The sequence below is a fragment of the Athene cunicularia genome (genome assembly GCF_003259725.1).
Source record: "Athene cunicularia isolate RWA chromosome 7 unlocalized genomic scaffold, athCun1 chr7_part1, whole genome shotgun sequence".
Classification (NCBI taxonomy): domain Eukaryota; kingdom Metazoa; phylum Chordata; class Aves; order Strigiformes; family Strigidae; genus Athene; species Athene cunicularia.
Genome location: NW_020799107.1, coordinates 11,064,428 through 11,084,753, shown reverse-complemented (window position 1 = coordinate 11,084,753; position 20,326 = coordinate 11,064,428). Strand labels below are relative to the sequence as shown.

Genomic DNA, 20,326 nt, shown 5'->3' with positions numbered 1-20,326 from the left:
TTCATCTCCAGGTGTTTGCATGATGCCCCCAAACTAGGTAGGGCTGGAATAAGAAAACTAGCTGAAGTATCACAGCAGCTCCAAAGACTAAGGAGAACTGTTGGCATTGCTTTTCCTTCCAGAGATGTCCTTATTCTGCTCCCATCACCTCACTTTTTATGTTTTATGTCTGTTATGGCTGTTTTATGTCTGGTTATGAGATGGTCTCAAATCCAGAGGATGGGGCTCTTGGACTTCTCCAGTATAAACTATCCAAACTACTTCCATCTATGCCCTGTTAATGAAAGGAGCTGGGTTTATTCCTTTCAGTGGAGCTGTGCCTGCTTACACAAGCTGGGGTCTGACTGAAGAGACTGGTGGTTTGTATATGTTCTGGAGGAGTCTGCTCCCCTTTCCATGTCTGCAAAGGTCCTCCCATGTGCATGGCCTGTGGATGACATGTGGATGAGAGCTTTTGGGAGCTCCCTGTCTTTTCAGGGGATCACCTCTGATGAGACCCAGCTAAGTCATCATCTTGGATGAGGATTGTTCCTAGGCACAAGAGAGCCAAGGGAATGCCTGTGGGCTGCCTTTCCAGGAAAGAGAGCTGTGGTCTAGTTCAGGGAACAGAAATGTCTGTCGAGATAGCCTGGGCCACTGCAGTAGCAGGACATGTAGGGGCTGCTCTGAAACTGCTTGTGTCTTCTCCTGGACTTCCAGCTGTATACCTCAACCCTGAATATGTTGCTTTATCCCTACTAATGTTGGTCTTGTATATTATGGGTTTAAGTTTTTCCAAGAGATTCAAAGAGCAACTGAATGATAAAGACTCTCAGATATGAGCATAGGCTGACATTCTCAAAAAGATCAAGGAAACTTTGTGCCTTTCAAAAAAATTTCAGTTCTGCAGGGGCCCTAAATATCTTTCACCTCACCTCTCAGCTTCAGTCTGTTCATCAGACCCTACCACTTCCCTAATAACAGATCAGAGGAAGGAAGTCCTGACTGTCTAAAGGCCAAGTTCAGCACAGAGCTCGGGTGGGGAGTGGGCACTTGCACACGGTAAAGGCGAAATAGTTTTGTTGTGCTTCAGCTCAATGATGTTTGGCCATGTTAGTCATGATCAAACAAAACAGCCTGGCTCCTTGCTGTGCGGAGAGATGCAAAACCATCAGGGTGAATTTTGACCCACCTCATGTTTGGTAGCAGATGAGAGCTGGGGACCTACTGCTCTCGTGGGAGAGCTCGGGGGGGCTTCAGCTCAACTTTGGGTCAAGGTTAGCACCAGCGTGGGAGAGAAAGTGGGGAAACCTTCCTAGTACCCTGCAACCAGTCTCTGGGAACCCTGTTTACATCTTTTCTCCTTCCCTGATTTTTGTATCCCTGGAGGATGTGTAGGTATGAAAAGGGTGTTGCTGTTGCTGGCTCCTGGGAGTCTTTCTTCCTTCAGCCTGTCTCTTTCTTGACCCTGATGCTCATGACAGGTCTGGCTGCTCCTCCTTCATCCCAGCCATTGTGCCCACAACATCCAAGTGATTGCAGTGCTCTGTGGTCTGCACAGCAAAGTGGAGACCCCCACTGTGAACAGGCTCCTCATGTTAGTGTGATGCCTGGTCAGTTCTCAGACTCCCTTTGTGATAATTCCTGGCCCAAGCTGCTCATTCTGCTTGCTGCCGCTTCCTTGGTCCCCAAGGCCCTTTGCTTCCTCTGCTGTTGGTCTCCTGGGCTCCTTCTTCTGGTCTGCTCCTCCTTCTCCCCCCTCAACTCCCTTTGTTCTCTTTGTCCTTTGCTCCATCACTTGCCTCTGAGATGAGACCACAGGAGATGATCCCAGCTCTTGGCTCAGATTTACTCAGCTTTGCATTGTGCTTTCTCCCAGTTTTGGGTTCCTCACTGTCAGGCTCAGCTCAATACCACCAAAGGACAGGGAGACACGTGTGAGCACATGTCCTCCTGGCAGCTCTCTATAGTATCAGTGATTGCACTTCCTAAGGCTCCTCCTCACACAAGGCTTCAAAACCAACATGGAATTCTCCTTCCATGTAATTAGTGTGAGTTTGTCCTGCCTTGGAGGAAGCTGATGCTTAAATCGCCTCTACTTCCCTCCCACCACTAGGCACCATCTGTTACACTGCAAAAAGGTGCATCTTCCCAAGATACCATCTTACTTCTCAGAAGGGACTGCAGCATGGAGGAGAATCATGCAGTTTTGCATCTATCTGTAGTAAGAAAATGCCAGTGTGTTAGGATCTACAGCAAGGCAGGGAAAAGGAATAGATGGAGGTACAGAAAAACAGCTGAAAGTGTCCACAATTTGGGAATACTACTGTCTCAACACCTGTAATGCAAAATTCTCTGGTTTTTGCTTTCATTTCTGCACCAGAAACCTCTCTTGCTGTTGTGATGTCTAGATTTAGTCCTGCTTTACTGGGATTTTATCAAAGTCCCATATAACTTTTTTAATGATGCTATTAACAGAGTATGTGATGTCTTATTTAATCAATTAATGTAGTATTTTTAATAGGGTATGTTTTTAGCCTTCAGACTTTAGGTGGGAAAGCTTGAACATGTGATCTCTAAAGAGTTCAAAACTAGGAAAAAGATCTTGAAGTACAGTTTCTGAAATCCTGTCTCAGTTCAAGTCTGATTTGGGCGGCTGGCAGCTGCCTGGGAATGGGGAGGAACCAGGGGAAAAGGCTTTCCAAAGCTGCAAGAACATACAAGGGCTTTCACAGCAAGGTGGAGAGAATTTCTCCAGGTATTAGCATGATTTTTGAGAAAGAAATTCAGTCTTGCAGTCAACAGTAGTTATCAGTGTCGCACAAAGTGCGGATGGTTGCATCCCTGATCTAGGCAGTCAGGGGTGAAAGTTAATCCAAGAGGTGTTTGGGTCTGAATTATTATCAATCAGCACTATGCAGGCAGTTATGTCTCTGCTCTAACTTTTGCATCTGTATGCTGACAATAATGGTGACTTTTTTTTTTTTTTTTTTAAATGCATCCCCATCTCTGCAAAATCTCTGGTGGTTTGTGAACCACAGCACTGCTGATTTAAAGCATGCCTAAATATTTAAGGAAAGTCTGATTTATGCTATAAATGCTTGCTCATCAGTTTTCCTTTTAATCATTGCAACTGTTGGGACTCTAAAGCCCTCTTGGCTCCCCCAGTCACTTTGCACGGCATTTTAGCTATTCTGCTTTAACTGGAGACCTCCGGATGGCTCTGGCCCAAGTGAACTCCTTGAGATCCTTATGCAGTATTCTCCTGGTGGTACCCTGAGATCAGCAGATGCTGGCCTTTCTCTCAACTCCCACTCAGTGCCTCAAATCCCAGCGAAAGCTCTCCTTCCGCTGCTACACCCTGTGCTTTGAACACAAAAACGATTCAACAAGATCTTGGGGGTTTGTATGGTTCAGCTGCCTTCAGAAATTCACAGGGGTTTCCAAAGTGAAGTACACCTCCATGCACAGCCTGCGCTGTGTCTTCAGTGCCAGCCCTCTGCAGCGCTTCCTCAGCACTGATCGTAGTCTGTCTGCATGGTAAGATTTCTCTGCCTGTGATAAAACTAACTCTCCCAACAATGTTCCTGCCTACCTGCATGAGATGCCTGTTTGCAATTACACACTGAACTCTTCCCAAGTTATGCAGGTGAGATGTCCTCTGCCTTCAGCCCGGTGCTTCTAGCCCCCCAAACCAGCAACCAAACTGCCTGTGGATAAATAATTTGGGATTATAATGGACATGTTGAGTCTGTGCAACCCCAAGAAGTGTGTGAGTGCAAACCACTGTCCTGCACAAAGTGGGTGCTGTGCCTGTTGAATCAGTCTTACTATTGGCTTCAGCAGGAGGAGGGTTTGGGCTGTATTTTCTTTTTTAATTGTGCCTCCGTTGCTTGTTTGGAAAGTTGTTGCTCCCCTTTGCCGTGTTGTGCTGCCTAGAGCAGTTCCTGGAGAGCAGCACGCTCTGCTCTCTGGGTTTTTTTCATCATCTGCTCCATTTATGCATGTGCCTGCCTCTCTGCCTTTCATGTCTGCTGATCTTTCTTTTTTTTCTCCCCTCTTTAGGTCACTTGTTTTGGGTCATTTATTTCTTGGTACTAACTCCACCACAGGGTTTTCCAGATTTGTTGCTTTTCTGACTCTGGAGGGATGTTTTGTTCTTGTTTATTTGTTTTACTGGCCAGAATACAAAAGGTTAAACAGTTTGAAGAACTTTATTCTGTATTTACTGCCGAGGTAAGTTTCCAAATCAACAGTAGGTCGTGTATTGGAGAGACTCAGCTGCTTAACCTTTTTCCTTCCGTTTTTGTCTCTCTCCAAATCTGAAGCGCACATCTGCAATTTAAATCGCTGAAATGAGAAGCTGTGAAATGCACATAAGTTGCTGTAGATAGGCTGCTCAGTCTGGCCCTGGTACAGAGCCGGTTTTCATTTGGCAGTGATCAGATCCCTCTGGGCTGCAAAAAGCACCTAAAAATACAAGGTACCAAGAGGATGTTCTGTGCTGGGGGGGGGAGACGGACACACACACACGGACACACACACACGACCAGCAAGGAGGATGGGCTTGCCTGGAGATATGGGGCTGGGCAAAGAAAAAACAGTCTGATTATACGTGGATCACTTGTCTATGTGCACTGTTTGTAGGAAGGTCCTGTCTCATGGGGAGGTTACAAGGTGGGCAGGCAACAGGCTCTCAAAGGAAAAGTATTAGCATTTTTATTTTCAGAGGGGAAACTGAGGCACCATCCATCAACCAAAATTGTATGGGTAAGTTGGGTCTGAAACAAGAGTAGGTTCAGCCTGGACCCTTCATTTAGGGCACAGCGGAGATGAATGTCCCCAGGGTGGGCTATGGGTACAAGGAGAGCAAAACCTGCTGGCCCCATCACATCAAATGCCATGTGCTGATGGAAGAGCTGTTGTCCTTACAATTAGCCCAGAGGCTCTGGTATAAACCACCCCAACAAAGGGACTTCAGCTAGCCAGCCCCAACATCCCATGGCACTTGGGGCACAGGCGGGCACGGTCCCCACCAAAAGCAGCAGTGCAAAACGGGCTGGAAATGAACAAAGCAGATGGGAGTAAGTGTGGGGTCTTCGTCATCAACCATCGTCTCTACAGAGGCTCCTAATTTGTTGTCCTGCAGAACACCCCATTTCCTAGTAGCCAAGTGTATGGTTACACCCCCCCTGCTTTTTCCCCTAGCAGCAAAGCAGGGGTGAGACATCTCTAATCCCAAACTGCAACCAAAACCCCGCATTTCTTCTATTCAGCAACTCTTGGTGATTTTCTCCTAAGAAATTTATGGAGCAGCCATATTCTGATTTTTTTTTTTTTGGTCCCACTCATCTCCCTAACCCAATATCTTGATTATGTTCCTGAAAGCTCTCCTGAGCTGTTCAGTTGTTTCAACCACTCAAAATGCAGGTTTGGAGCAGGGGCTGCTGGTCAGACTGGCTCTGCTGGGACACAGGTGGGTCCTAGCCCTGTGCTGAAGCACTGCAGTACATAGAGCCCCGTGGGCACAGCATCTCATCAGGGTTCAGCTTGTTAGCATGCACCCCAATCTTTACATTTTAAAGGTCAGTCCCTCAAGTGAAGGATAGCTGCTTTCTGGCAGACCTGTGGGTACCAGCAGCTGGGAGGGATGCTTGTCGCATCCTGTGCCTGCACCGTGTTTGCTGAGCTGCTGGTAGGAACGGGCTGCATCCTGGCAGGGGTTTGTCACACTAGTACAACATGACCCATTTAGTTGCTATCACGTATTACAAGTTGTGATGTCAAAAAATATTGCTTGTTCAGGGTGCAACCTGCTGTTTCTGGCTGTCAGTCCACAATATTTTCTGCAGTCATTTACAGGATATCTGTATCTACCATGCTGCAGGGCAGCATGCTGTGGTTACAGGATTAGGGCCTCTCTGCAAGGAGGCCTGGGAAGCTTGAGAGAAGGGGTTTTTTCTGTTTAGACCACAAATTGCCTGATGATTCTATGAGAGGACCGCAATGCATGACCTGCTTGGAGTAATCTTTTAAAATTTTGGTTGTTTATTGAAATGGCTGTAGATAAAGGAATGGAGTAAACCTGTACTGTTTTATTTGGAGCTAATCTGAAGTCTCCTATTAAGATGAGGACAGTACAGTTTTAATCATATACGTAGAAAAACACTCTAATGATTTTTTTAAGCTGTTTTTCTATATAGTAAGAGTATGTTGACAACTGCCTGAGCATCAGCGGGTCAATGGGTCAGTGTGCATGAAAAAGGTTATTTCTAGGATTCTCAGCTACAGCACTTGCAGTGTAGCTTGTCTGTGCCTGCCGCATGGATCTGCCAGACACTTTAGATCAGAAACTGCCATACAGTGTCAGTGAATACTGCTCAGAGCATCCCCCTTGGAAGGCATAAAGTTTCACCTTGAATTACGTAGCTGACAAAGCAGCAGGCAGCTGTGATTGCAGTGTAGTGGAGGTGCCTCTCATGCCATTTGTCATTCTGACCCTAAATTAAATAACCCAGGAGGCTGTTGTCCTGATGATCACCACTGTGAATGTGCTTGGTGCAAAATTCAAGTCCTCCTTGCTTCGTGTGGTGAGGCAGCTCCTGGCTGCTCCCCAATATGCCACATGCTCCCTGTTAGACACACACAAGATGTGCCCCTTGGATGCAATCTCAAACCGACCTTACTCTTTAATATAGTGTATCCTGCCCTCTAGTGCCAGCAGATGCTGAGTCAGCAAGAGCCCAGGAGCAAGCAGTGCTGTGCCCCTGTGACTTTCCACCTTTTTCATCAAACGGATTTCTCTGGGCCTGGGAAGCTGCTAATTATGGGGCTGCTAGGATAGGGAGAGTGAATAAATATGGTTTTGCCTCATTGGGATGTTTATGCAACGGTTTGGGGACTGGGTACCTCAGTATGGCTTTGGATCAAGCATAGCTCCTTGGGAGTATTTTTTTGAGATGTTTTCAAGGAAAATGAGCTTTATAATGGAAACAAGAATACACGTGGCAGGCTATGTGAAAGAAGGCTTTGGATGTCAGAAAGTTGTTTCACGGATGAGCTTAAAAATAAGCCTTGAAGCCTGGGGAGTGCTTAGCTGTCATGTAGGGGACAGATAGAGCAGGGATAACACCTGGAAACAGGTTTCTTGCTTTTCTCCGAAAGAAAAGGAAGAATAATTTTCTGTTCAAAAAGGAAGTTGAGAGCCTTTGTTTCGTTGCCGGCTCTGCTGGGAGGGGAGCAGAGGTTGCCCCCAGCCGTTGCCTGGGGCTTGCAGGAATGCTCCCGGCGGGTGTCTGCTGAGAGCCAGGCACAGCCCATCAGTGCTCCTCAAAGCTCCTCTGTGCTCATCACATCTCCCTCCCTCCTCCTGACGTGACCCTTCCCTTCTGCTATTTTTAAGACCCCACCAGGCAAAAGCTTCAAGATTTGCAACGCAAGGACACAGGCTGGGGTGGGTCGGTCCCGGCTGCAGAGCTGTGCGTGCCTCCAGCCGGGTGGGATCGGACCCGCCGGGGCCTTTGCACAATTTCCTGGGTTATTTCAAGCTGTCGGCAAGGTCCAGCCACGGGAGCGCTGCCGGGGCCATGGATGGGAGGGCCTTTCTGTACGCAAGCGAGGCTGCGGAAAACGGAAAAAACACTTTTGTATAAACTACTCTCCTCCTCCCCTGTCCCCTCTCTTGGATCAGAAATGCTGGAGATTGGGAAAAGGGGAAAAAAGAAAAAAAAAAAAAACAAACCCACACAACAAAAAACCAACACCACAAACCACAGGCCCTGAGAGGTCACCCATAGTTTTCCTCTGATGCACAGTGGAGTGCAAGTGCTGGCGGAGCTGTTAGGGTGGGTTTGTTTCTTTAAGGTGTCTCCCAGAGGGAGGATCAGCAAAATGCAATGTGGCAGCTATGGTAACTCCTCTTGGCTTTCAGCACAGCCCTCGCTGATCACACAACTTGCTAGTGAAGAAGGTACAGCTGTCCAGGCCTTGGCAGGGATCCCCACCCTCTGCTTTCTGCCAAATGCTGTTTTTCTTTTTTTTTTTTCTTTTTCTTTTTTTTTTTTTTTAATATTCTAGTTTCATAAGAAAATGGGATAATCGGCCTCATCTGCCTCTCAGCCCCATCTGATGACTCCTGGACCTGCTGGGATGAAGCCTGATGGTGCTACATCCCTATGTGGTGCTGGGATGTTGGCAGCCAGGGAGGTGGACAGCTCAAATTTAGGGGCTTCTGTCCTGCTGTGAGATGCTGGGACTGGAGCAGGAGGACCAGGGTTAAAGTCTGAGGTCCCAGAAGTGCCTGCAAAGGGCTGAGCACTCTGGATGGACCTGTGTTCAGGGCTGGTTTGTCTTTTTTGGTGTGGGCATCCACCTGCCATGGCCAGCTCACATGCACACCTGCAAGAAGTGAACCAGCTGGAAGTGGTCAGCTTGCCTGGGGGCAAAAGTCCTGCTGTGTGTTGTACCACTGGGTTAACAACTTAATCTTGAGTCATGTCCCTGATCAAGCCATGGCTGTGGAGCTGCAGGTCCCTCACCAGCCATGTCTGCACTTACAAAGCATAATGGAGCAACTCAGAACTCACCAGTGCCTCCAATACCAACCAGTGCTGGCACTGGAATTGGCTGCCCAGGGCAGGGGGGAGTCCCCATCCCTGGAGGGGTTGTTAGAGTTGGGTTGACCCAGCGCTGAGGGATCTGGTGGAGCTGAGAACTGTCAGTGTGAGGTTCATGGTCGGACTGGAGGATCTTCAAGGGCTTTTCCAACCCAGATAACTCTGTGATTCAGTGATTCTGTGAATAGTCCCAGCAAACAAATCCCCTGCAAATCTTTAGGCTTTGAGTTCCTAGCCTGGACTCCCCACAAGAGGTCCAAGAAGCTCTCCCCCACTCCTCTCCCTCTTTGCATCCACCATGGCAGTGCTGGCCCTTGCCTCCCAAAGCACATTTGGGCTGTTCTGGCCTTGTCCCATGAAAAAGGACTGTGCCCAGCTCCAGGGCATGGTTAACAGCACTCCATCCCAGGAGCCTGCCCTGTGCTTGCTGCCAGTACTGCTGCAGGACCTATAGCCTGTCTGTGCCAGGAGCTCCTGCCAGTCCCAAGGGACGTCTGGTGTGCCAACAGCATGGGCAAACACCCTTTGCGTAGGGTGGGTGTCATTTGGAGGTCCTCTTTAAGATGCAGTGTTGAGATGGGCTTGCGCTGGGGTTGTCCAGCACGGGGTGCTGCAGCTTGCATGGACGAGCTGTGTATTTGCATGCAACAGGAAAGCTTACATGGAATTGCTCCCCTGGGTTTCTCCAATCTTCCTTGTCAGGCTGGGTCTGCTGGTGTGGCACGGCAGAAACGACCAAAAAGCTCCTCATTTTGAACTATTTTCTGCTTGTGTAATTTTAATTATGTATCTCAATTAAAGAAGAACTGAAGGGCGGCTTGATCAGTGCAGTGGATGAGTAATTCAAGGGGGGAGCTTGTGGATTTCTTCTCTATAGAGAGGTTTTTAGTTGTAAAATAATGCAAATGTTGCTAGAGCTGTGTGAGAACTCATGCAGTAGCATTTAAATGAAAGATCAAGAAAGAACTGCATGGGGGAACAAAAATACATCGCAACCGATTTGCATGGCCGGTGAAATTATGGCATTAGGAAATAGCACCAAAGATACTATAAACTGGAGGTTTATTTCTGTAGGATCACGGATGAATGGGCAGATCTAAAATGTACTCAGGACTTGTACGTGTACATGCTCAGGCATTATGTGATACTTATAAAAACATTTCTAATTGCAGCAGAAAATAGGTCAATAATGATATATTCGAGAACAATAAACCAGTATCAAAAAGAGGAAATATATTTGAAGACTGTTGCTTTTTAAGTCACGTATTTCTCTTTCATTCTGACATAATTCACCGCCAAGAAATAGCTACTGTTTTCAGTCATACCTATTTCCCTTAGGCTCCTCAACCACTTTAAAATATTTACCTTTTGCCACCCGCTGAGAGTAGAAGTATTGTCTGATTTACAAAATAACAGTGCTTACAAGTAAAATTCTCAGATGAACTCACTCCTAGTAAAAATCGGTGTTTTGAGCTCCCAGTTCACAGCTGAAAATGCTGAGCACATGGCATTCATTGCCTGGGGGCACCTGTAATTATATTTTGGGGTATCGGGGTCTTTTTATGTCACACTTCACCACTAACTTCCCTGGCACAAACACGTAAATCAGGGACGAGTTACTCCTTTGCATGCATTAAGTTAGCACCAGGAATATTGACCACTGGGTCATATGTTTTCAGTGTTTCTGAGAGGATCAACAGAAAGGGATGCCCCGATCTCCCTTGCTTTTGGAGCACAAACTGTGGCTTGAACAGTTCAAACCCTGGTGCTCTGAACCACCTCTCTGCATCAAAACCGAAGTTCAGGCTCACCACTTCTCTATGGGGAAGGTGGTGAGAAAGCAGACGCTCAGCTGCGCTCCCGCTCCCCTCCAACAGCGACCATTTCAGACCCATAGGGTCTAAAAAAGAGAATATTTAGTGCTGGTGATAACAGGAATCTATTTAAACACCCCTTCTCGTGGTAAAGGATGAAAAACCTCTTGCAGAATATCTGGTTGTTCAGCACATAAAACCCCACCGAGCTGGAAGAGAGCTCTGAATGTGGAGATTGCAATTAGTGGCAGCAAAAAAGACTCTGTGATAGGAGAAAGTTCCTGAGCTCATCAGGCAAAATAATAAATTTCTATAACAGATGCAGAATACGCATCTAGTGTGTAAAAATGCACATTAATATGTTTTATGAATAGATTTTTTTCAAGATACTATTATCTCATCTGGCCTGCTTTTATCATGTAGTTTTATGACCCAGTACCTTACTGGGAAGTTTCCATGGTGGTGATTCCTTAGTACTCCCAAAGGCACTGCCACAGCCAAAAACTCTGTTTCCATGTGGATGCTCTTGCACAAGCTGAATTCCTGTCATCCATCCCACGCCGTGGCACCCACTAATGTCTGGTGTGCCACAGCCCACAGGGTAAGCTTGCCTGTGCGTTTGGAGGGAGAAAAGACTTGAGCTCACAAGACTTAGCAAAAGGTGCCTGTGGGATGCAATTTGGTGTGTACATGGTGTGGATGTGGTACTGGGCATCCTGGTGAAAAGTATACAGGAGGGACAAGGAGACAGGCACTCAGTTTCACAGAATCACGGAAAATACCTTGAAAATCATCCAGTCCAACCATTGAGTGTTTCGAAAAGCTATTTCCCCCATCTTAACTCATTTGATTAACAGTTTGATTGGGTCCCCGATGTTTTTCTCCTGAGAGCCCCGTTGTGCCTGTTGTGATGGTGGGATGAGTGTGTCACTTGTATCCAACAATGTACTTCTGGGGAGGATGACACACTGCTCTGCCTCCGCGCTCAGGGTGGGTGACATTGCCAAGCACCCATGGATGCTGGGGCTCCCCCCATGCCACGCCGCGGGTGCAACTCAGCCTGCAGCACTGCTTTCCCCAAGGGTGCTTGCTCCGAACACCCAAATAGGATCTTATAGCTTTTTCTTAAATGGGAAACACATATATAAGTACTATTACATATATGTCACCCTTAACAGAAGCACAGAACAGGCGCAGTGGGATCGGGCAGTTTAGATGTTGAAAGGAAAGCGATGAGATGAAGAGGACCAGCAACTGTTGTTGCTGGTCCTCTGCGTTTCACTGATTTCCTTTCGACAGTGAGATACCATTTCGTTGTTTCTCTGTTCTGAGCACATTCAGGGTGGGGTATTTTTATGCTGTGGGGAGAGCATGCTCCCAACAGCATCCGCGGGGTGATGGCACAGGGGTATCAGGGTGCGGCAGTGCTCCCCAGGCGTGCTTTCTGCAGAGGGATTAAAGTCCTTTATTGTTCTTAACTAAATGTCCCTGTTACCAGTGGCAAATCTTATGCTGGAAAGCACGTCTGTTTGCCTTTCTCCTCAGTCTGCCCTTATTTTTTTTGGTTTTGTTTTTGTTGGTTTTTCTTTTAACACCTCCGTGATTTTCTGAGCTTCCCCTCTCAGCCAGAAATTTCTTCTAATGAGCCATATTACACAGCAAGATTTCATCAGGGTGTGCATGAAACATGCCATAAGGGTCAGTCTTAAAGGTGTGTGTTTGTGACTGCGCAAGATCCCTCTGGCAGATTAATTTTATTAAGGAGTTTGGTGTTGGGGACATTGGATGCAGATGCGTTGGGGAATCCCCCAGCCATGCAAAATGCTGCTGTTTATGTGAAAGCCACGTTTTCAAGCTGGATCAGCTGACCTTTTTCTAACAGGACCCTCAGTACAACTGTGATCCCCCAACATCTCTCTTAGCTGAGCAGTTAGATTTATTTACATTTACGCACAAACATATGATTTTTAAAGGAGGCCTGAACAGCTTGAACCGAAGACATAATCACATAAATTACTTCATGAGGATTTTTGGTAGCTAAATTAATCCAAAACCTAATTCATACATTTCAAAGCATGCATTTGGCAGGTCTAATATCTCTTAAGGAAATGGTAAAGCTTCTTCTTGGGGGTGGCAGTTAACAAGACAAAACTATCCTATTATGAATTCAATTAAAGCTAGTACAGGCTTACTGGACCCCTTCCAGTAAATATATATCAAGCTGAACCAGCCCCCCCTTTTCCGTTTTCCAAGCTGTGCTTAAAAGATGGAGAGGAGAAGATGGGAGGAAGAGAAGGGACTATAGCTCACTTCCAGCTCACCGTACGGTGCAGGGCACAAGGGTTATTTTCTTTTTGATGTCTGATCACTTTTGCAAACTGCGTGAAACTGGGTCTGCCTAACTTCCACCCTCTGCTGAAACACAGAAGCCAAAAATAAATCCTGAATCGCGTGAAGGGCTCACAACCAAAGCCCCTGGAGGAGGTCTGGGGGTGCCTGGCTGCCCCACTGCCCGCTTCCAGGGAGACCTCAGCCCCGGCAGGCGCAGGATGAAAGCCTGTGCACTGGCAAGCACCCACAGGCAGCTGGTTTGAGAAAGCATCCGGACCGCCTTTCCTGGGCTCAGTTCGGAGGATTAGATCAAAATGCCCTTTTCCACCCAAAAGGCTCAGACCTCAGGAGCTAACAGCCTCTTTGAAACCCTCCATTAGCAATAGTGCTTAAGAGTTGTTGCTTATTTAACATTTTTACAGGAGTGGTAGGTACCAAAAGACTCCCTGTCCCATTTGCACCCTTCTGCAGGATCCTCCTGTCTCCAGGTTCTGATGCTGCTTCCCATGATGTGACGGCTCATTTTCAGAGGAGAAAAGCTGATTTATTTTTTTTTTCCCCTTCCCAAGGGAAAACCCTCCTTACTGCTAAACGCTGAAAGGCTCAGGCTCAGAAAGGCTGTCAGGAAGCCTGACAGATTGTGGAAAAATCTGTCAGAAAGGCTGACAGATCATGGAAAATGTTCAAAGGGAGGTCCTCTATTTTACTAGTCAACATCCCAAAGAAAGCCCTGCTTTAATGCGGGGGGAAAAGCACATCCCCACGAGCTACCAGAGCCCCGATCCCCACCTTGCATGCCGATCCAGATGCACGCAGAGAAAATATAAGCACCAGCAGTGCCAGGGAGGTTGACAAAGAGCCCAGCTGAGGGGGTGCATGCTGCAGAAGAACCTGTTTTCCTCTTAACTGTCTCCCCTTGTTGGGAGAAGGACGAGGGCACTGCCAAAGCTGGTGCTGGTGGCACAGTTTCTGTGCCGTGGCAGGGGCTGGGTGATCAGTTGCTGTTGGATGCATCCAGTGTGGAAGTAGTTAAAGAGACGGGTATGAGGGTAAGGGCTGCCTTGCTTTGATTTATTGGCTGGCTGAATTAATTTGTTTTTTGTGTAGCATTAGTTGTTGCTGAGTAGTCATCTTCTACTACTACAAATCTAATTAAATGCTGGGGTGCCCAGAGTTGTTGGTTTTGGTTGGTTTTTTCGTTTTTGTTTTTTTTTTTTTTTTTCCCCCTGGCAAATATTTCTACTGTTTTAATTCTTGAGAACTAATAATTAATTAGCACAAGGCTGCTAGTATCCAGCTGGAAAACTTCTTGTTTTTCCTCGCTTTTAAATCTGTCTAAGAAGTAAATCATAAGCAATGGTGTATAGCACTCTCCATGCCACTTACAGCAACCCACTGACATGTCTGATGGGATCATTAGCTAGCAAGAAGCAGCAAGGTTGCTCGGACCCAGCTGAGGATCTGGCCCAGCGCATTTTTCATGGCACAGCACTTTATTTTAATCAGCTTTTTTTTTCCCTTTACTAATTATCTGCAAAAGCTGGAGGTGGGAGTGGGGGTAAGCTACACGAAACGTGTGCTTTCCCCAACCAGCAGCTGTAATTCCCTGATCACATGTCGAGCTCACTTTGTGCTTGGGGTTGTGGTGGCGTTCTCTTACATGTTCATGGCCTCATCAAACTATTTCTACGGCTCTACAGCAAGACATAAATTCTGGAGATTTCAGGCTTGGAGATTTCAAAGTCATGCTGAACCACATGGAAATGATTCTCAGAGCTACAGCTATAAAAATAATTATATTGCTAGGGGGAAAGAGTGACAAGAAATGTCCCTAAAAGAGATTTCAGCGGTGGTTACAGGATCTGTGCCGGCTCTGTAAGAGGCTGCTGTGATCTCCGAGGCTACTTTATCACCACTACCTATAACTTTATGAAATATGCCCCAGAAAACACTGAAGGAAGGGATGTGAAGGGAGGTTGCAAAGGAGAAGCCTTGCAATCTTCCCTTTTGCTTTAATGAGGATCCTTGTACGCTCTTAAAAATGAGAGCTACTCTGCACAGATGACCGGTGTGAGGATGACTAATTTGGAGACAAATCAGGTCTACTTAGCTGAAATGTATGCCTTGACTGTTCCCTTAATGACCCTTCAATGCATATCTCTCCCAATAGGACTTTTACCGCAGCCCTGGCTCTGGCAGATTAACTAATAACATGCTTTTGCCACTCTTCTAAGCGGTCCTTCAGTGTTGATCCAACATTTACTCTCCACCATGCGTGTGTCTAACTCTTTATGATCAGTAATTAGTTTATATGCATCTATCCTGTGGCAGATTTGTCTTTTTCATGTCTCCTTCTACAGAGCATTTTCCTTGCACCGTCTCTTTCAAAGGTCTCTGAGCCTGAGCGTTTTCTGGCTGACTGCAACATATGTGGTGTCCACTGTTTAACAGATTTATTCTCTCCCAAGAAAAGACACGAACGTAAACAGAAGATCCAAAATGCATTTTGCTAGGCTTTTAAACGCACTAAGATGAAAACCCCCTGCTACAAGCCTATTAATGTAAATATCAAACTTTACAATCCTTCCTGTCAAGGAAACATATTTACATTTTTCTAAGGATGCGTATAAAAAATATGGCTTTGGGGACAAAAAGAGCTTAGTTCTACTGTCACAACACTCCCAGTGTACTGCTCTCATATACTACAGAATTAGGTTGTTCCCAGGGCCAGCAGAGATAACATCTGTTTGCTTCTTTAAGGATGAAATGAAATAGGATGCTGGTGTTTTATACTGGGAACAGCCCTGGAAGTCTGAAGGGGAAATGGTACGAGGGCCGTGTATCACACACACACGTTGCCTGCAGCTTCCCAGCACAAAAAAGATGGGAAAGGTGTTATTAGTGCCAGCCTAGGGGAGGCAAAGGGCTCATCCCAATCCCAGCTGCAGCAAGTGGGAAGGGGGTTGCTGGCAGACTAGACTTACTGGCACGAGGGTTAGGGCTACACTGTCTTTTACACTTTGCTGGTGTTCCTGACATCTGGGTTAGACAGGGTTTTTCCTACTAAATGGAATAAAAGCAAACATTTTTTTTTTCTCCTGATTTTTTTTTTGTTCAGTTCAGAGCATCTTGAGCATTTTGAAGGAAAAACAGAAGGGTGGCTGCAAGAGAAGGGACACAGGTGTCGGCGATGAGGATGGGGAAATTTAGGCGAGGAAGGCTCAGCTTTGCATGTCTGTTGAAACATCCTATTTCACTAGGTTCTGCCTGTTTCTCTTGAAACTACCAAAGTAAGTTGTCTGTAATTACGCAGAGCAGAACAGGAAAACCTCTGTGGCCAGAGGAGCGAGCAGCAGTGACCTGTGGCGTTTGCAGAGGCCAGGTGGCATTTTACCAGTTCCCAAAGCTCTGATTTTCTAATCAAAATGCTCCTCTGATTTTTTTGAAACTGAAGGGGAACAACTGTTCCTTCAAGGAGAAAACCTTTCCTTGCCTATCTCTCCCCCAAACCCAGGGAAAAGCGAGGATGGCCACAGCTACCCAGCTGGAACGGTGCTCACCCCTTCATGTTCACCCAAAGTTTGCGGCACTCGCTACTCCCTAGGAAAGGCAGGACCTTATTCCAAATTCAGAAAGCTATTTCCTAAGGGTTTTTTTTTGCCACCGAGACTGCACAGATTGATCCCCTGTTATTCATAAAAACTCCACTGGCCAGGACAGACCCATGCAGAAGTCTGTGTCACACCACCCAGCGAAGTTTGCCCATTTTAGAGGGTTTCTCGATGATCTTGTCGTGGGGGTTTTTTTGGTTTTTGTTTTTTTTTTTTTTTACTGGCAGAAATAATTTTTGTCACCATAAACGATAGAATTTGACACCGCACCGCACCACACCAGGCCATTTGTCAACAACGTTTTCAACAGTTCAACCGCACGCGTGTGCATGCACACACAAGCACAGAAAGGAGAGGCAAGGGGGGAAAGTCTGGGAGCTTGGGGAAAGGCGACCTTCCTCTATAAAGCACTGAAATGTGGAGCAAAGAGCTACCTCTAACCACCGGCCTGGAATTTGGGTTTCAGCAAAGTATCCGAATACTGATTCACTCTGAAGCAAACTGAAAACGCGTCGCGGTTCGGCTCTACGTCGTGGTTTTTCACACAGCCAAAATGTGGCTCACAATTTCTTTTGAGTAGGGACAATCTGAGCATCTACATATGAAAACTGCTATGTCTTAGCTGTGCTAATACTAATACAATTGACAGTGCTTTTTAAATATGGTTAAAAAAAAAAACAAAAACAACGGGTTTTGCTGCTAAAGTACTATGTGATAGAGAGGAATGGTTGTATATTAGATAACAGCTTTAAAACCATCATTGGCTAATGGCAGCACATCATTTGGGAAACAACAGAATAAATGCATTGTTCCATCCCAGCACTTTACTATTCAGCCAATCTAAACTGCTGAAGAAATATGTGTTTGGGACATTTTACATCTGTTTTTGACAAGAAGCCTGGGTTTTGCGTGTGGATTTTTCTTTTTTTTTTTTTTTTAATCTATTTGCTGCGGCTTTTTCAGCAAGATTAACATGGGAAAAGGCACTCTGTTTTATAAATGGAGGGGCTATCCTTTTAAAAAGCGACTCAACTTTGGCTTTTTGCAGTTGAAATTAGGGCACGGTGTGCAAAAAATAGTAACACCAGCAATAGCCATAAAACCCGCAATAGCAACATTACCGATTTAAACAAAACTAAACAACAGACAGCTTGTGCAATGGATAGAGTAACCAGTTTTTGAATAGTCTAACGTTTTGGGGAGTCCCTAGAAAAGTGCGTGGAAACCTTAACTGCAGCACCAAAATGCAAACTGTTTCAGGGTGCAAGTGAAACATTTACTTGAAGTAGTTTCTAAAATGGTTTTAAGCCTGCATTTTATACCGCTAGCAAGTCCTGGCTGAACACTTTTTGGCTTTTTCAAACAAGGTGCTGCAGTTGCATCAAGATTTATTTATTTTTTTTTTTAAATGAGGCGTTTATTGCTGCTAAAACAAAGATGGATTTGCCTCTTTAAAAAAGCCTGGCCAATGGGCTGGGATAAACTTCCTTTTCGTCTTTAAGGAGCTGATTCTCCGCATGATGAAATTATTTCATTTTACATCACGCGCGACGTTACAAGGAGGGGGGAAATTTCCCTTTTGAGTGTTTGCTTGGCAAAATGGGTTCGCAGGCTCTGCTTTATGTACCGAGACCCAGAGAGCGACTGGCTGTGTATGCAAACTCTGGCTGACACAACACAGAGCTGCTCTGCTTAATTAGCTGGAGATGAGGGTGTTATTAAGGGGCTTTTTTTTTTTTTCTCCTTTCTTACTGTTTATTCCTCCCTCCCTGAATATTACAAAAGCAACATAAGAGGAAGTCGTTTTCTGCTAATGGAAAATGATGAGGAAGGGTTTAGTGATGAGAGTAAATAAGAAACTACATCTAACACCAGCCTTTGCTTTACCGGCACTTTGGGGAAGGGAAACTGAACAAATACGAAAATTTGGCAGAGTTTCTTCTATCTTTGTTTGCTTTTTATTGTGTGAGGGGGAAGGGGCACAGCCCAGGGTTGCAGCCGACATCTGCTGCATGTTTCTTTTAAGAGAAACACAACCTGGGGCGAACTCGTCGCCGAAACCCGCTTGGGTCCCGCGGACTCCCTGGTCCCCCGTGGCCAGGAGAGGATGCGGCCACCCCAGGAGCCGATGGCTCGGCACCGGGGTTTTTGGGCACAACCGCCCAGGGAGCGGAGCAGCAGCTGTTTCAGATCCCCATGTCAGCCTGTTGTACTGATCGCCTTTTCCTCTCTTAAAACCCTTTCCTAAAGCAGCGCTTTCTGGCAAATCTCATGCAGCAGTGGTTTTCCCCCCAACCTCAACAGCCAGCCCTCAATGCCGGTCCCTTCTCAGCTCCCCCGTCCCCACAGAGCAGAAACATGCCTAATTTTTTTTCAAAAGGTGGGACATACCTTATTTTTGTCTGCCTGAAAGTTGGGGTTTTTTTGTAATTTTTCAACAGGCGCAGGGGAGAAGGAGGGGGCTAGACACTTCTACACTGCCCATCTCACCTCCAGGTCAGTGTCCGCAAACCCCTCACCCAACAGCATCCCCACACCCCACCAAGCCATGCCACCTCTCCCCAGGCAGGACCGTGCCACACAGCAAAGCCAGGATGGCGAAGGGAGCCATCGGTGCCCCATCCTGCAGCCAGACGGACGCGGAGCATCATCCAGAAGAAGAGAAATCGGTACCTACCCCTTCGGCAGCTGGGCTCGCCTGGCCTGGGCGGTGGCTAGTGGGAGGCCGACATGGACCATGCTCCCTCCATCCTCCATACGGAGAAGGCATAACTCAGCCTCTCATGAGCCACGTAACTGCAGCTCGTCATCTTACTGTCCATCTCGTCGCTCTGTAGCACCTGGTAGAGGAAGTCTATATACCGTGCCGCCAGCTTGAGGGTCTGGATTTTACTGAGTTTGTCAGAGGGCAAAGTGGGGATGATTTTCCTCAAGGCAGCAAAAGCTTCATTGAGCGACTGAGTCCTTTGCCTCTCTCTGACATTGGCCAGGATCCTCTGGCTCTGCAGTTCTTCATAAGATTGGGAGCTGGGACTGGACTTTTTCCCCCTCTTCCCTGGGTTGGGGCTGCCATCTTCGCTGGACTTCTTACTGTATCTTCTCTTCCTGCCAAATCTCTTTGGCTGCCTTTCCAGCTCCTCTTCACTGGTCCCCAAGCTATCCACAGGGGAAACAGGAGAACTGGAGCTTTCTTCCATGCTTTCTGCAAGAAGGGGAGGGGAAGAGACTTTCCCCCCCTCCTTATGTTATGTGAGTGTGTGTGTGTCTTAAATGTGCTTTAAATTCCTGAGACAGATCCTTTGGAAAAACAGGAGGGCTTTTTTTTTTTTTTTTTTTTTTTTTTTTTATGTATCAAACAGAAGACAGGGGATCTATTTTTCCTCTCCATCACACCAGGGAAAATGTGGGAAAATTCTGCTTGCTTCCGTGGAGCTAAGGCAGAGCAAAATCAGATTTGGACCTCTGATTTCAGTTACAGCCCAAATTGCAGGAACAGATGCATTCCTGAGCAGCAAAGATCATGTTTTCAGTACAGAGAAGGAAAATAAAATAAAACAATAATAATAAAAATAAATAAGACAAAAGGAACCTGTAAAATGTAGATGTTGTATCAGAAGAATTAGTTTGGAATGGATTTCTTTGCAAAGTTTTCCAGTAGGTATCAACACTCATTAATGGAAAAAATAATGTCTGGTTTGATTGGAAAGTGTTCCTTGGTAGGAGAAGGAATTTTGGCTTGCCTGGGGCTGACTCCACTACTGGTAGGTAATGTTTATAGTGGAAAGACTTCCCCAGGCAGCCCCTGGGGAGAGCCTGTGTTTGCTTTCAAAAGGAAAGGTTTTCAGGTGCAGCACAGAAGTCGGAAAGCGAGGCAGTTCTGCAAATAGATTTTTAATCCAATTTAAGACCCCGGCAAGTCAGACAGGACGGGTGCCTCTGCTGCTTAGACTCTAAAGCCAGGTTTCCAGAAGGGCTC

General features: G+C 46.4%; 1 protein-coding gene across 1 annotated transcript in view; it reads right to left on the bottom strand.

Moving 5' to 3' along the window:
• TWIST2 (twist family bHLH transcription factor 2) overlaps positions 1-19,666 on the bottom strand; it is a 38,045-nt gene extending 18,379 nt beyond the window's left edge. Inside the window, exon 1 of the mRNA XM_026852726.1 lies at positions 19,028-19,666. Within this exon, the coding sequence (XP_026708527.1) occupies positions 19,065-19,547 (483 nt within the window). The 5' untranslated portion in view covers positions 19,548-19,666 and the 3' untranslated portion in view covers positions 19,028-19,064. The remainder of the gene's footprint in view (positions 1-19,027) is intronic.
• Between the last annotated feature and the right edge of the window lie 660 nt (positions 19,667-20,326).